Source organism: Benincasa hispida, chromosome 3, assembly GCF_009727055.1.
Source record: "Benincasa hispida cultivar B227 chromosome 3, ASM972705v1, whole genome shotgun sequence".
Lineage (NCBI taxonomy): Eukaryota > Viridiplantae > Streptophyta > Magnoliopsida > Cucurbitales > Cucurbitaceae > Benincasa > Benincasa hispida.
Genome location: NC_052351.1, coordinates 31,544,476 through 31,560,474, shown reverse-complemented (window position 1 = coordinate 31,560,474; position 15,999 = coordinate 31,544,476). Strand labels below are relative to the sequence as shown.

General features: G+C 31.0%; 1 protein-coding gene across 2 annotated transcripts; it reads left to right on the top strand.

The window, feature by feature from the left end:
• The first annotated feature begins 4,833 nt into the window (after positions 1–4,833).
• LOC120074235 (glucomannan 4-beta-mannosyltransferase 9-like) lies at positions 4,834–14,701 on the top strand. Of its 2 annotated transcripts, none has more exons than XM_039027288.1 (9): positions 4,834–5,441; positions 5,530–5,628; positions 5,707–5,959; positions 10,231–10,341; positions 11,140–11,276; positions 11,465–11,578; positions 11,653–11,852; positions 11,943–12,137; positions 14,291–14,701. In XM_039027288.1, the coding sequence occupies exons 1-9, from the start codon at positions 5,106–5,108 to the stop codon at positions 14,451–14,453; spliced, it is 1,608 nt and encodes a 535-aa protein (XP_038883216.1). In that variant the 5' UTR covers positions 4,834–5,105; the 3' UTR covers positions 14,454–14,701. The 2 variants fall into 2 exon arrangements, with proteins under 2 accessions (XP_038883216.1, XP_038883217.1); XM_039027289.1 differs by having other exon boundaries at positions 5,419–5,441; positions 5,714–5,959.
• Positions 14,702–15,999: the final 1,298 nt, after the last annotated feature.

Genomic DNA, 15,999 nt, shown 5'->3' with positions numbered 1-15,999 from the left:
ACAAATCTCAACCTAGTATCAGAGCCTATGGCCTTTCAATCTTCAATCTTTGCAAACCTCAACCAAGGGAGTCACTTCGAGCCTCCCCTGAATCAGTTACTCAACCAAGTTACATCCATTAAAATGGATCGAACCAAATTCCTGTTATAGCAAAACCTAGTCTGGCCAATCCTAAGGAGTTATCGCCTCGAAAGCTACCTAACCAGGGAAAAAGTATGTCCCAGTCGATTCATCAATAGATGAACAAAAGCAAATAGAGAAATTGCCATTGAAGGGGAAGGAACCAACTCAGATTCGACAACCACTAGGGAGCACCAGACCTTAAATCCTAAGTATGAGACATGGATAGTTGTTGATCAGCTACTCCTTGGATGGCTCTACAACTCAATGTCGTCGAAAATTGCCATCCAAATTATGGGTCATTAGTCCTCGAAAAGCCTCTGGGATGTTGTCTAGAGCTTTTTGGTGTCCAATCCAAGGCAGAAATAGACCACTTAAAATAAGTCTTTCAATAAACAAGAAAAATCTCTCTCAAAATGGAAGAGTATTTGACAACCATGAAGAAATACGCTGACAATCTTGCACTAGCTGATAACCCAATTTCTAATAATTATCTAATCTCTCAAGTTCTTTCAGGTCTCGATGAAGAATACAACCCAATAGTTGTTGAGGTTCAAGGAAAGCGAGGAATAACCTGGACTGATCTACAATAAGACCATCTCTCTTATGAAAAACGCCTACAGTATCAGACGACCCTGAAATCAGGAGTAAGAACTCTGACTCTGTCATCCTCTAGTACTAGTCAATCTCCCTTTGTCAATGCAACTTATACAAAAGGATCAACCAATCAAAACCCTCCCTCCAGTACCAATCGTAATCAACAAAGAAATTTCTCTCCCAACTATCGTGGACGTGGAAGGGGTCGAGGGCGTTGTGGATACTCAAATCGTCTTGTCTACCAAGTCTGTACCAAGGTAGGACATACAGTAGATGTGTGTTATATGTGCTTCCTCAAAGACTTCAACAATCCAACTTATCTGCATGAGCACCCTGGTTCTTCACCTACGTCAAGCAATAGTCACACTTTTCGCCCACCTCAGAATCCCTTCATGGCCAACTCTGTGATGACCACTCCTGAATCTGTCATTGATCCTTCATGGTATACCGACAGTGGAGCCTCAAATCATGTGACATTCAATCCATCTTACCTCAATCAGAAGGAAAATTATACAGGTACTGATCAAGTCATTATTGCAAATAGTTCTGCATTACAAATATCTCATGTTGGACACACTATCTTTATCTTCTCCATTAGGATCTTTTAAGCTGAATAATGTGTTGTGTGTTCCTTCCATTACTAAAAACCTTATTAGTATTTCTCAATTAACCGAAGATAATCACATTATTGTTGAGTTTCACTCCGATTCTTGTGTGATTTTGGTTGAAACTGGTCTCACCTTACTTGCTCAGGCCAAAATGCCCCTCAAATTCTGGTGGTATGCCTTTCAAACTGCTACTTTTATAATTAATGGTTTACCTTCCTCTACATTTACAGGGTTCAACACCAATCCAGCTCCTTCATCATTGACCCATGGATATCTCATCTCTTTGGGTTTTTGGATGTCCGTGTTATCCAAACTTACAACCATATCAGAAGAAAAAATTTGACTTCCATACAGAAAAGTGTATGTATCTTGGGCCCTCGCCTCTGCACAAAGGATATCGATGTATGAACAAAGATGGTTGGATATTCATCACAAGACATGTTGTTTTCAATGAAGAAGAATTTCCCTTTCACACTGGGTTCAGTACTTCTTCATCTACTCCAATAGCCCTCCAGCTCATAACTCTATTCTGTCTTGGTTTGTCCCATCTCTTCACACAGGCCCTATCTCGGTACCTTCCCCCATTGGCCCAACTCATGCTCATCATCTTCCCTCCGCCAAATGTCACTCCCCTGCATACGTTGTTCATACATATGCAACCCCATTGCTTGATCTCGTTCCTCCCTCCCCAGCTCAGACCACCTCCCCTTCTGCTGCTAACACATTTAACACCAACCATCCCAATTCCAACTCTTCACTCTCAATTGATCCACACTCTCACACTCTCTCATTTCCTGAATTATCCAGCCCCATTACCATTTCCCCATCTACCCTTCCTATCCCTGAACTTAATGTCACACGATCACCAGTTGTGAATCAACACCCAATGATTACAAGAGGTAAGGTTGGTGTCTTTCGACTGAAGGTTTGGACTGCCACCTCTACACCGTTGGTCATCTCTCAGTCCTCCACTGAACCTACCAAATTATCATATGCTCTCTCTTTTCCTTCCTAGAAGGCTGCCATGGTTGAAGAGTTATCTACTTTCCAACGACTGAATACTTCGTCTCTTGTCCCACATTCTCCTCATCATAATGTAGTTGGATGCAAATGAGTCTTCCACCTAAAAACAAATGCTGATGGCTCGGTTCTACGTCACAAATCTCGTCTTGTGGCCAAGGGGTTCCACCAGACGCCAGGAATTTATTTCTTTGAAACCTTCAGTCTAGATGTGAAGGTGTCTACAATTCGTATTGTCTTATCTCTTGCTGTCTCATATGGGTGGCATCTCCGTCAACTTGATTTTAATAATGCATTTCTCAATGGCACATTAAAGGATGATGTATATATGTCCCGACCATCGGGTTTTGAGGATAATACTCAGCCATATCACATCTGTAAACTTAACAAAGCTATCTATGGTTTACGCCAGGCTCCGCATGCTTGGAATGATGAATTAAAACAGTTTTTGATTTCGTGTGGCTTCTCCGTAAGTAAATCTGACAATTCCCTCTACTTCCTAAGGAGATCTCCACTCATTGTTTTACTACTTATCTATGTTGATGATGTACTTATGATTGGGAAAAACTCTACCTTCATTTCTCAACTAGTGGTTACACTTAACAAGAAATCCTCCTTGAAAGATTTAGGCCGGTTGAACTACTTCCTTGGAATTCAACTCTCTTATCATCCAAATGGCATTCATCTTAACCAATCAAAATACATATCCAACCTCCTAACCAAATTCAACATGTCATCAGTCAAACCGTGCCCAACACCAGCTATTATCGGTCAAACCTTATCGATTAATGATGACTCTCCTCTTACAAACCCTTTTCCTTACCACAGTGCTCTCGGTGCCTTACAATATCTTGTCAACACTCGACCAGACATAGCGTTTATTGTCAACCGTCTTAGTCAATTCTTTAAAGCTCCTACTGATGTCCATTGGAAATTTGTCAAACGCATCGTTCGATATTTAAAAGGCACTATGAACTATGGACTCTTTATTCGACCATTTCAGTCTCTCACTATAATGACCTTCTCTAATGCTGATTGGGCTTCCAGTATTAATGATCGTAAATCCATCTCATTAATCTCATGGTCTTCCAAGAAACAAGCAGCGGTTGCCCGCTTTAGCACTGAATCCGAATATCGAGCTCTTGCCCACGCCTCTGCTGAGATTTTTGGATTAGACATCTACTCACTGAACTTGGGTTCCCTATTCATGGTACGCCAGTCCTTTGGTGCGACAATATCGACGTTGGGGCCTTAGCATCAAATCCTATTTTTCACGCTCGTACAAAGCACATTGACCTTGATGTTCATTTTGTTCGTGATCAGGTGCTCAACAATAAGTTGGTTGTTCGTTATGTCCCTTCAAATGAATAACTTGTCGATTGCTTATAAAGCCCCTCAACCATTCTCAATTCATCTATCTCAGAACCAAACTTGGTCTTGCTGCTATCACCCCAAGTTTGAGGGGGATGTTAAGATAGTTGATGAGGACGTCAAACAGTGAGTTAGCCAAATTAACCCTGACGTGGCCAATGACATGGAATTCCTCCTTCGCTCTTCCTCCTTCCAAAATTTTGTTATTCTTCCACCATTCTTTAGTTGACATGTGTTGGTTTTGTAACAAATTTATTCCCCTGTAGTGTGTATTTAATACGTCCCTATGCTGTATAAAAATCAAGATATTGGAAATACAAAATTACATAAAGTAGACCTTTGCCTCTTCATCTTGTTCTTTATGCCCTTTTTAACAAATATTAAATTTACAATATTGTCCTTTTTAACAAATCTTAAATTTACAATATTATCCACAATTCTAAAATAAATTTGAGTTGTCCTTATTAAGTTGCTTTAATTTATTTTAAAAAACCCCCACGTATTCATGATTTTTTTTTAAAAAAAACTATTAATTACATATATTTTAGAATTAATTTATTGTTTAGAATTATTTAATTAATATAAAAATAAAATTAACACTAACTATTTATATTTTTTCAAATGGTCACATCTCTAAAGGATAATAATGAGATTTCTTAAAGTTTTTTTTTTTTTTTTTTTTTTTTTTTACAATAGATTCCAAAATGTTTGGTAACTTAAAAAGTTAAAATTCCATCTCTTTATTTTTATATTTTAATTTATAAAATTTACGCGTTTGTATTTAAAATTGATGGGTAAAAGTATATCTAATCATATATCATCTAACAATAATTTCTATTATATTAGATTAATCGAATTTCATAATTGACTTTATATTTTACTGCAAACTTGCAAAATATTAAACCTTTGTATTTTAAGAGAAGACTTAAAAGTATAAATGTGAGAGGAAACACAAAATTAACACAAGGTCAATGTTAAAGTCAAAAGTTTTTTTGAATTCACATTATTATTTTTAAAAAAAATTCTTCAAAGTATATATTTTAAAAAGAGGAAGAATTAAAAAGAAAAAAAAAACTAAAAAACTAAAAAAAAAAACGCTTATATAAACCTCCCACACTTTTGTTTTTCAATTATTACTTCCCACTTCCAAGCTCTCTGCTTCTGCTTCCCTTTCCTCTGCAGCAGAAGCAGAAAGCAAAATCCCCAAAAACACATCTCATTTTGTTTTTTCCATCTCTTCAAATTTGGGCTTCGTTTTTGTTAATCAAAATCCACCCAATATTCTGTTTTCTCTTTTGTATTTTTTTTTTTCTGTTTTTTTCTGTTTTTGTTTTTTTAGGGGGAGAGAGAGAATTTGTTTGTAAACCCAAACAAACAGATCTCGAGAGAATGGAGAAGATTTCATCGGAGACTCTTCTCCCAGAGGTAGCATTACAAGGAACGAGCGACGACATATCGTTCCAAGTAATTTCATTGGTTTGGAATGCAATAAAAGCTCCAGTTGTCGTTCCTCTGCTCCGGGTGTCGGTTTTCATTTGCCTTACAATGTCGTTAATGCTGCTAGTGGAAAGGGTTTATATGGGAATTGTCATTGGTTTGGTAAAGCTCTTCAGAAGAAAACCAGAGAAACGTTACAAATGGGAGCCCATGGAAGACGATATCGAGCTTGGCAACTCTGTTTATCCCATGGTTTTAATTCAAATCCCAATGTACAACGAAAAAGAGGTAAATTTAACTCATTAAATTAATTAATTAATTAATTAATTAGTTTTCGTTTTTGTAATGTTCTTCTTCTTCTTCTGTATGTGTATAGGTGTATCAGCTTTCAATTGGGGCTGCTTGTGATCTCTCATGGCCATCAGATCGAATCATTATTCAAGTTCTTGACGATTCCACAGACCCAGTAGTCAAGGTAATTAATTTAATTTGATTTTTTTTTTAAATGTGATGTGAATTTATTTTTTTGAATGAAATAATAATAATAATGTAGGAATTAGTGGAAATGGAATGCCAAAGATGGGCAATGAAAGGAGTAAACATAAAGTACGAAATAAGAGACAACAGAAATGGATACAAAGCTGGGGCTCTCAAAGAAGGCTTGAAAAGAAGCTATGTGAAGCTATGCGATTACGTTGTAATCTTCGATGCGGATTTTCAACCTGAACCGGATTTCCTTTGTCGAACCGTTCCTTTCCTCATTCATAACCCAAAAATTGCTCTTGTCCAAGCTCGTTGGAAATTTGGTAAGTCTACTTTTAACCATACTAAATTAAGTTAAGTTAATGACCCATAATAAAATGCTTTCTTTTTTGTTTTTGGATTATGAAATAGTTGAAACTAATAATTAAAGCCAAATTAAGTGCAAACATCTTTTTAAAAAAAGGGGATTTGAAAATGTTTGCTGGTTTGATTGTACTTTGTAGCACGACCCAGCCAATTGATTTCCTTAAAACAAACTTCAGCATAAATCCATGTTGGCTGTCGTTGGATGGATTTTTCTTTTTCTTTTTTTTTTTTAGTAATATACTTATTTATTTAGACTATAAATTTGTTTTAATCTTACTGGTCCTCCACTATTATGGTTACATGCACAGAATAAACTTTCTTTTTTGGAAATTTTGGCCATTCGATTTGATCGATCTTCATTTTTTAAAGAAACTTTCTTTTTGGTGTGGGACCCACCGTGTAGGTGACCGAACATGTTGTACGCACTTTACAATTTTTCTTTCTGAAAATAAAATCAAAATATTTCCCTCTACTTATGAAACTTCTTTATTGGGGCTTGTTTCGAAATCATTTCAGTTTTATTTTTATTTTTTTAAAATTAAGTTTATAGATTTCAAATTCTTTTTTTTATTACCTACTATTTCTTATCAATAATTTAAAAAAATCAAGCTAAATTTTAAAAATTAAAAAATATAATTCTTAAAAATTTATTTTTTTAAAAAAAAATTGATTAAGAATTCAACCATTGTACTTAACAAAAATGCAAATCGTTGTAAAAAATTAAGAGGAAATAAGCTTAGTTTTTCAAAAAAAAAAAAAAAAAAAAATGAAATAATTATCGAATGAGGTCTTAATTCAAAAATCTCCTTTTTAGAAAAATTTTTACAAATAAAAAAAATGTCAAACACATTGATAAAATTAGATCAATTTTTACAAATAAAAAAAATGTCAAACACATCAATAAAATTAGATCAGCGTCTATCACATAGTATCAATAATAAACTTATATCACTTTTGATAATTGATAAACATTGATAGACTTCTATCGATCTCTATAAAAAAAATAAATTTTGTTATTTTATATAAATAATTTCTCTTTTTTTTCTCCTTTTAATAATCCTCCTAATTTTTATTTCTTTACATTGACGTATTATATTTCTTTATAAAAATTAATATTATCATTACCTTCATTATTCTACCAAATTCAATCAAAGAAAATAATTTTAGCGAACTAAGATTTATTAAAATTAAATATTAAAAAGTACATAAATTATATATATCAAAGTAATATTAAAAAAAAGGCTATTTTATAATGTATCGCTTGAACTTTCCACGTGATTAGAATTTGCTTGGCCAGATCTGGACCTTCCTTTTCTGTTTCTTTTTTTAATTTTCTTTATTTTCAGACTACAAAAATTGACTCTTATTTTAATTTATTTAATACTATATTATTTACTAAAAAAAACAGAAACGCTTTTTGGTTCCTTCCCACCCCTCCATAATGATTCTGGTGGAAAAGTCCTTTTATAGCCAAAAGGTCCACTTCCATCATCTTTTCTTTTTCTTTCCTATAATGCCCCACACTCCTCCTAGTCCTTAATTAGACCACATCATTTCAATTTATTAATTTTGTGTTTATGTGACAGCAAATACTATAAAAGTCCAAATGATTCATTAATATAAATTTTGGATAGATTAGGTATGAACATTGGAGTATTAAAAAAGGAAAATATATATATGTATGTATATCTTAGTCTACTAATTTACTGGTCTGTCTCTATCTTCTGCATATCATTAAGAGTGTGTTTTGGACAATGACTATTTTAAAACTATAATAACTAATTCTTTCTATAATAGATACTATTTTGTATTCTTCAACTAGATAACGTCTACTATTTCAAAATCTCAATTTGCTACGGTATTTATTATTTGTTATAGTTTTTACTATTTTACATTCATCATTTTTTATTTTTTCTTCGGTGTTTATTATTTTCTTCTTAAACTAAAATTGTTTATACCTCAAATACATACAATTATAACGCAAACTAAAATAATCTACATCCTGAACACAAATCCAACTATAATAATTTAGGGCTATAATAATCAACTTTTTGTCCCAAACGTCCTTTAAATTATTCATTCATTATTTATCTTGTGATAAATATTCTTATCTTTTTTCTTTATTTTATATATATAATGAAAATGGAATAGGTACATTTTAGGATATACTTAAATATTACTCAAATTTAGCTGTACAAATCCTAGAGGCTGTGAGAACATACATTGGGTGAGAACAAGTTTGGTGAAACATAGTAAATGACCTCTTAAATTCCTTAATCCAAGGAATGTGGGGCATTAGCAAGTAAAAAACACACCAATCGAAAAATAAATTTTAATTTCATCTTTGACTTTTCAAAAATGTTAAATTACAATTTTAATGTTTGTCGGTTTTTACTTTTTAGGCTTTTAAAATTAGGCCTTTTTTCTTCTATTTTTTACATTAGTTTGTATTTCTTTTAAATACAATAGTTAAAATTGAATTTTTGGTCAAATTCTAAAAAAAAAAAAAATTTAAGAATTATTTTTTTTAATATTAATTTTATTTTTGGTTTTTCGTATTTGAAAGCTGAGCCTACAAACACCCTTTCCACTTCTAGATATCTTGTTTTGTTATCTACTTCTTGTCCATGTTTTTTAAAATCAAGCCAAAATTTGAAAACTAAAAAAATTAATTTTTAAAAAGTTGTTTTTTCTTCTTAAATCTTGGCTTAGAATTCAACTATTATATTTAAGAAAGATGCAAACCATAGTAAAAAAAAAAAAAAAAAAAAGATAATATAGGCTTAATTTTCAAAACAAAAAAACTTATAAAATGATTACCAAATGGAGTCTTAGTTTCAAAATTTGACTTGATTTTTGAAAACATCAGTCAAAAGAAGATAACAGGAAGAGATGTTTATAGATTTAATTTTCAAAAACTAAAAAAAAAAAAAAAGAAAATTGTTTCCAAACCCAACTTAAACCGTTAGATTTGTGTACATTTGGTACTTGAACCCAACTTCTAAAGATTGTATCTATCTCGTCCAGAAACTGTAAAAAGTATTAAAAAAGCTCTTCCACTTTACATTTCTTTTTTTGTTAAATTTGATTTTGAAATTTGAATTTTGTGCTTAATAGGTTTTTTTTACCTATTTTATAGACCTTCTAAGTACAAAGTTGAAAATTTTATGAATCTATTTAACACAAAATTAAATGTTGGAGATAGTTCAATGACTTATTGCATTTATGCACAAATTTGAGAGTTCAAAGATTTAATGGATATAAAGTTGAAAGATGAGATATATGTTAGACCTAATATTAAAAGTTTATAAATGTATCAAATTCTTTTTAAAAAACACGGACATTTTAGTCATAAACTAAAAATTTGTGTACTGAAATTATAATTTAATCCAGATGAAATCATGGATCATTTGAAGAAGTTGGTTCTCAAAGTACATTTACACGTATAGGGAGGAGATTCCATATTTGAAAGGGAAGTATTAAGGCGAGGGGTGAGTGAGATAATGAGTGCATTTATATATATAGTCACATCAAATATTAGTAAGTGAAAGGAACATTTATGGGGAGAAAATAAGAGGTTGTGAGAGGAAGAAATAAACGATAATGAATAATAATTGTAATAATTAGAGGTGGTGTGAAAATTATGTGTAAAAGAAAGAACATCAATGATATTCCATATCATGTAATGGCCGAATTCCTTTGTAACGTTATATTCAATTTTTAGCTGTCATTTCTGACACACTATCATTATGAATGGTCCAAATAAATATAAAGTTAAAAAATTGGAAAATAAATTTGGTTTAACCAAGTGAAAACAAATATGATATTATTAGGGGGGCGGCAATGGCATGTGGTAAAGACTATGCTACAATAGTGGGCCGGAATCAGGTTGTCTGTGGGTGTTCTATTATTTAAGTGCCACTGTACTAGTAGAGTGGATGCCAGTGGTCGAATTTTTCTATAATTTAAAGTTCATTTTTTCCTTTTTTTTTTTCTTCATTTGTTTTCTAAGAAAATTTTAAAAACAAAAAATAAGAAAAATTATTGGTATAAAATAACAAAATTTTAATATTCTTTAATAGAATAGATAGATATTAATAGAAGTCTATCATATCAATGTCTATCCGTTATTTTTTTTTTATTTCTATAAATAGTTTAATTTTTTTATTTCAGAAAAATTTTCTTTTTTAATTTTTTTAATTTTTTATTTATTTTTTGTCTTGTGCAGTAAATGCAGATGAATGCTTGATGACAAGGATGCAAGAGATGTCATTGGACTATCATTTCACTGTGGAGCAAGAAGTGGGCTCCTCCACTTACGCCTTCTTTGGTTTCAATGGTAAAGAATTATATCATTCACTAAACTACACAAAATACTCCTCATCTTTCTATTTTCTTTATTTAATATTCATTCATTTTCTACATTCTTTATTAGTTTTACCTGGTTCAAAAATACTACTCAAATTTTAAATATTTTACTAATATTCCTAAACTTTCAAAATATACAAAAATTCATATTTAAATAGAAATCAGTTTGGAAGATTTCTACAATAAGACTATTTTAAAACTTTTTTTAAGCCGGATATTATTGAAGAAACTTTTGAAAGTTATAAATATTTTTTAAACGAGATATTAATAGTTTTGGTCCATATTCTAGAGTAAGTATTTTTTTAGTTCAATGATATTTTTGAAATTTTTTTAAGTTCACGAGTATTTTTCCGACTAAATACTAATATTGATAGTATTTTTTAATTTTTTTTAAAGCTTAAAAATTTTCTTAAAAAATTTTGAAAGCTTTACCGAGTAAATTTTTTTAAAAAATATTAGGTACATTTTGAGTTAAGTTATGTTTGTGCATCCTACCAAAATGTTTAATAATAATTTATCACATGATAAATTTACTCATTTTTTTAATTAATTAATTATTTTCTTTGTGTGTGATAAGAATGAAATCCATAGAGGTGATTATATCATTGGGTTACGCCCAATTTTTTTTTTAAGGAAAGTACAAAGTTAATAATAAAAATTTTATATAATTTTGTCTTTTACTATATTTCACCAATTTTCTTTTTTGTTTTTTTTAAAAAAAAAAAGAGAAAAAAGAAAAAGTAAAAATGAAGTTTGAAAATGGAAACAGGAACGGCAGGTGTTTGGAGAATTGCGGCACTGAATGAGGCTGGTGGATGGAAAGACCGCACCACTGTGGAAGACATGGACTTGGCCGTGCGTGCCAGCCTCAAAGGCTGGAAATTCTTGTATCTGGGAGACATTAAGGTTTGTTTTATTTAATATATTTTTTTAAGTATAAACAATTCTAGATGGGAGATTGAATCTTCAATCTCTTGAATAGGAGCATATGACAATACAACTGAATGAAGCTCACTTTGGCTATTTAATCTAATCTAAACTTGCATGAAATTATTAAAATCATATATTAACGCTTTATATGTGTATACATATAGGTGAAAAACGAACTCCCCAGCACATTGAAAGCCTTCCGTTACCAACAACACAGATGGTCATGCGGGCCCGCCAATTTATTCAGAAAGATGGTCGTGGAGATTATCACAAACAATGTAATTAAATAAAATAATTAAAAAAGAAAAACTCCTCGATTCCATATAATAATTATAAAGTTTGGGTGGTGCAGAGAGTAACAGCGTGGAAGAAGGTGCACGTGATATATAGTTTCTTCTTCGTGAGAAAAGTTGTAGCCCACATAAACACTTTCATATTTTACTGTCTTGTATTACCGGCTACCGTGTTGGTACAGGAAGTTGAGGTTCCAAAGTGGGGATATGTTTATATTCCTGCTATTATTACCCTTCTCAATTCTGTTAGCACTCCAAGGTCGTTTTCACTGCTTTAATTTTTCAAAAATTATTGTTCCATATGAGAGATACTGATTTGATTATTATCATTATTATTTAAAATTTGTAGGTCATTCCATTTATTGGTGTATTGGATTCTATTTGAGAACGTGATGGCGATGCACAGAACCAAAGGCACTATCATTGGATTATTGGAGGCGAGTAGAGTAAATGAATGGATTGTAACTGAGAAATTAGGCGACGCCTCCAAGGCTAAACCTGATGTAAGAACCCCTACTAAACCTCGCTTAAAGATCGGAGAAAGGTATGGAATTTCAACCCCTCTTTTTTTCTCATTACATTATCTCCACGACTCCACAATTTCAATTCATCTTTATCCGTTATTTATTTTTATATATAATTTTATTTTATATTTTATATAGATTTAAATACTACTTTAATTCTTATACTTTTGATTTTGGTTATTTTCATCTCTATACTTTAAAATTTTTCATTTTAGTCCTTATACTTTTAACTTTGGTTCATTTCGTCTCTACACTCTTAAAAAATAGTCATTTTCTTCCCTTCATTTTCACTTTTACAGGATAAAAATATCACTTTTTTTTTTTTTTTAAATTCAAATATCAAAACGAACCAAAATTGAAAGTACAATGATCAAAATGAACATTTTAAAAGTATACGAACCAAAATGAATTAAAGTTGAAAGTATAGGGACCAAAGTGAACATTTGAAAGTAAATGGACTAAAATGAACAAAAATCAAAAGTATAGGTACCAAAGTAGTATTTAAACCTATTTTATAATACAATATGACATAAGGGACACTCTTTTCTTTCTTTAGTTCATGGGAAAAAGTATGTTTTTAGTCCATGAGTATTTAAGAATAAGTGCAATTGATTTCTAAGAGAGTGTTTGGACCCCCAACTTCAGGTGGGTATAGTGTAGCTCATTTCATGTTTAGAGCTCCAATTATAACAGTCGATGTTGTTTCCAATTATTATAACTTACTATTAACTATAACATTACTATTTCAAATCACTCTTTATTGCAGTGTTTACAATTGTCTATCCATCCTTTTTGTCTCTCTTTATTATAGTGTTTACTAATTGTTACCTAGACTAAAATAGTGTCCACTCAAAATATAAAATATTATAATTCAGATTAAAATATATTATACCCTAAATACATAATAATCCACTTAGCGGCTCAAATACTCCCCAAGGTCTCAAATTTGCCATCTTAATCCAAAAATTTTAGGATATAGGTTTAGAAACTCCATCATCTTAGCATTTCTCATTTACAACTACTTTCTTTAATTATTTTTAATTTTGATGTGACATTTTAAAGCTAAAAAAATAAAATTAAAAAAAAAAAAAAAATCTCTCTTTATTTCTCTTCCTTTCATCTCTCCCAACTCTTCTCTGTCAGCCAGTAAGTACCAATTCCTTTATTTCGAACTTTCCAAATCCAAAGAAGCACACTCATAAAACTTCTATACACAGTTTTAATGTTACATTGAACTAGCCTAACATGGGATGATCTTCTTCTCACCCTCTTGGTCATCATGAAAGCCACACTACCTTTAACAAAATAGTGGCAAAGATTCAACGATGTATTTGTTAAATTACCAATTGACTTAAAAACATAAGTCAATGGGCTAACAAAAATTTAATATCATCTAATATTATTAAGAGAGAAGATAGAGAATGGAAAGTGGGATGAGAGAGATTTTTTATTTATTATTTTTCCAAATATAAAAAATAGATTAAAAGTAATTTAAAAAACTGGTAGTAAATGAGAAATGTAAAATGAGTTCTTTTAAACCTATTTTTCAAAACTCTAAACTAAAATGGTCCCTTTGAAAATTTAGTAACCAAATGCATGAAAAAAAATATTTCTCCCTTCTTTCTTTCTCTCTCTCAATATAGCAATGGTTATTTTTTTCTTTTAAAAAGAGCAATCCTAATTTTGGCGTGTGTTTAAAAAATACGTTTATTCCTTCTTAAAAAAAAAGAATATTGCCCTTAACCTTTCATAAAGGTTTTAAAACTATCTTTAAGATAAAAATTCATATGTACTAAAAGTATTAGTAACATGGAGTTCTTTCTCAATACCAATTGACAATTAAATGAGTAGCTCATGTACTTTATAAACATTGTGAGTTTTCTTAACTTTTCTAGCGTGGGATCTTAAAACAATGTCTCTTTGTGTTAACCATCTTCAGATCGGATCTCACTTTTTGTTTTGAACCAAATTATCCATTTAGGCTTAATGAACTTTGACATCCTATTAGATAACTAATGGTTCTATCTAATACCAATTGATAACAAGATAAATCATACCTATATATCTTATAAAAAGTGTGAGATCCCTTAATTTAAGTTGCAACTTCTAAAATATAATTTGAGTTTTTATTTTTTTTTGGGGTGTGCGTTTAATTATAATTTGGCAATTATAGGGTTCTGATGTGGGAGCTTGGAGTGGCAGCTTATTTGTTCATATGTGGCGTTTATGACATTTTCTTTGGCAAAAACCAATTCTTCATTTTCCTCTTCCTTCAAGCCATAACCTTTTGCATCGTCGGATTTGGATATGTTGGCACCTATCTTCCTTCTTCTTGATCGGAATCCGTCACCGTCGCCGCCACCACCGCCCACTCAACTTCTTCTCTCAATACCCACAATTTTCTTTTCCCTTATTTTGCATGCTCCCATGCTTCTCTTTATATTATTCGTCTAATTCTTCATTAGATTTATATGTGTATCTTTTTTTTTTTTTCTCTAGCTAAATTCGTTGCTCTGCATTATAGATTAGTTTGTAAAAAGAGAAAAATAAAAGGGCATAAAAAATATGGCCTTCTTTTTCTTTCTTTCTTTTTCTTTTTCCTTTTCTTTCAGTTTAGAGGTTTTTTTTTTTTTTTTTTTTTTTTTTTTTTTTTTTTTAATAATATGGAAAAACTAAAAAATATATAATTTAGTTGAGGAAGTCTCTGTGAATATATTTGTCCGAAGGAATGCTCAACAATTAATTATTAATTATTTTATTATTATTAACCCTTCATTCATTATGTACTTTTTGTTGTTCAAGAAATATAAATAAACAGTTGGGAAATAAGATATATATGGAGAGAGAGGGGTATAAAAAAAAACTTTCTTACGATGAATTCGATAATCCTTGAAATTATTTTAATGAAAAAAAAATCAATTTAACAAAAGATTGATAATTAGAATTCAAGTTCTGGATAAAGGATCTCTTACTCTTGTTCGGGATGTACTGAAAAAAAGGACTCAATTATGTAATGATAAAACTAAAAAATACTATTTACCATAAACATATGTATTATTGTTTCTTTCTAATGTGTTTCTACCTAATATTTCGGGTTAAATTCAAGAATATGGTAGGCTTTTTTCAAAAAAAAATGATAAAAATAAGGTGGTGATAAATTTCTTTAAAAAAATAATGTAGTTTTAAAACAAATTTAAGGAATAGAGTTAAAGTGAAAATTATTGACAAAAATGTAGTTAGTAAATCATGAATTCGTGTATCCCATCCATGATTTACCAAAAATATTTTTCATCTCTGAATTTCCTAGTTTATTTTCTTGTTTGAAGAAGAAAGAAATTTTAGAATTTTCTTGTTTGAAGAAGAACGGAATGTAGGGAGAGAAATTCTCTCTGATTTTTCTTGGTTTATTTATTTATTTATAGGCAATTTTGTTTATTTTCTTGTTTGAAAGAGGAAATTTTGAGAGAGAAAAAATTTGGGAGAGAAAAGTGGACTAAAATCATGAAGAATAAGGAAACGAAATAATTAACATAACTACAGATGAAAAATATAGAATATACAGATGAACCAAATCAAGAAATGAGGGAGAGAATGTCGTCAAAATAAGAGGATATAGAAGTGGTGGAGGAGGAGAGGGAAAGGTAATAGAAGCTTCTGGAAAGAAAGGGTGAGAGGTGATTTGGAGTTCCATGTCGGCGATGGGTTGTCATCAGAGTCGTGGAGGAAGCAGGGCTTTCTTGCGGCGTGGGATTTAAGGAATCTACCGGATAGAGAGTGAGAGAGAATTGTCGAGTTTGAAGGCAAGGAAATAAAACTTTACAACAAATTGTAACAACAAAATCTTTGAATTATTCTTGGGATCATGGAGACTAAAATCGTAGA

What these genes read in the sequence shown, in the direction of transcription:
- LOC120074235 (XM_039027288.1), top strand. Translation starts at nt 5,106, where the DNA reads ATGGAGAAGATTTCATCGGAGACTCTTCTCCCAGAGGTAGCATTACAA. An exon ending in TGGAGATTATCACAAACAAT is followed by an intron (nt 11,579 to 11,652) that starts GTAATTAAATAA and finishes TGGGTGGTGCAG; the next exon opens with AGAGTAACAGCGTGGAAGAA. An exon ending in CGCTTAAAGATCGGAGAAAG is followed by an intron (nt 12,138 to 14,290) that starts GTATGGAATTTC and finishes TGGCAATTATAG; the next exon opens with GGTTCTGATGTGGGAGCTTG.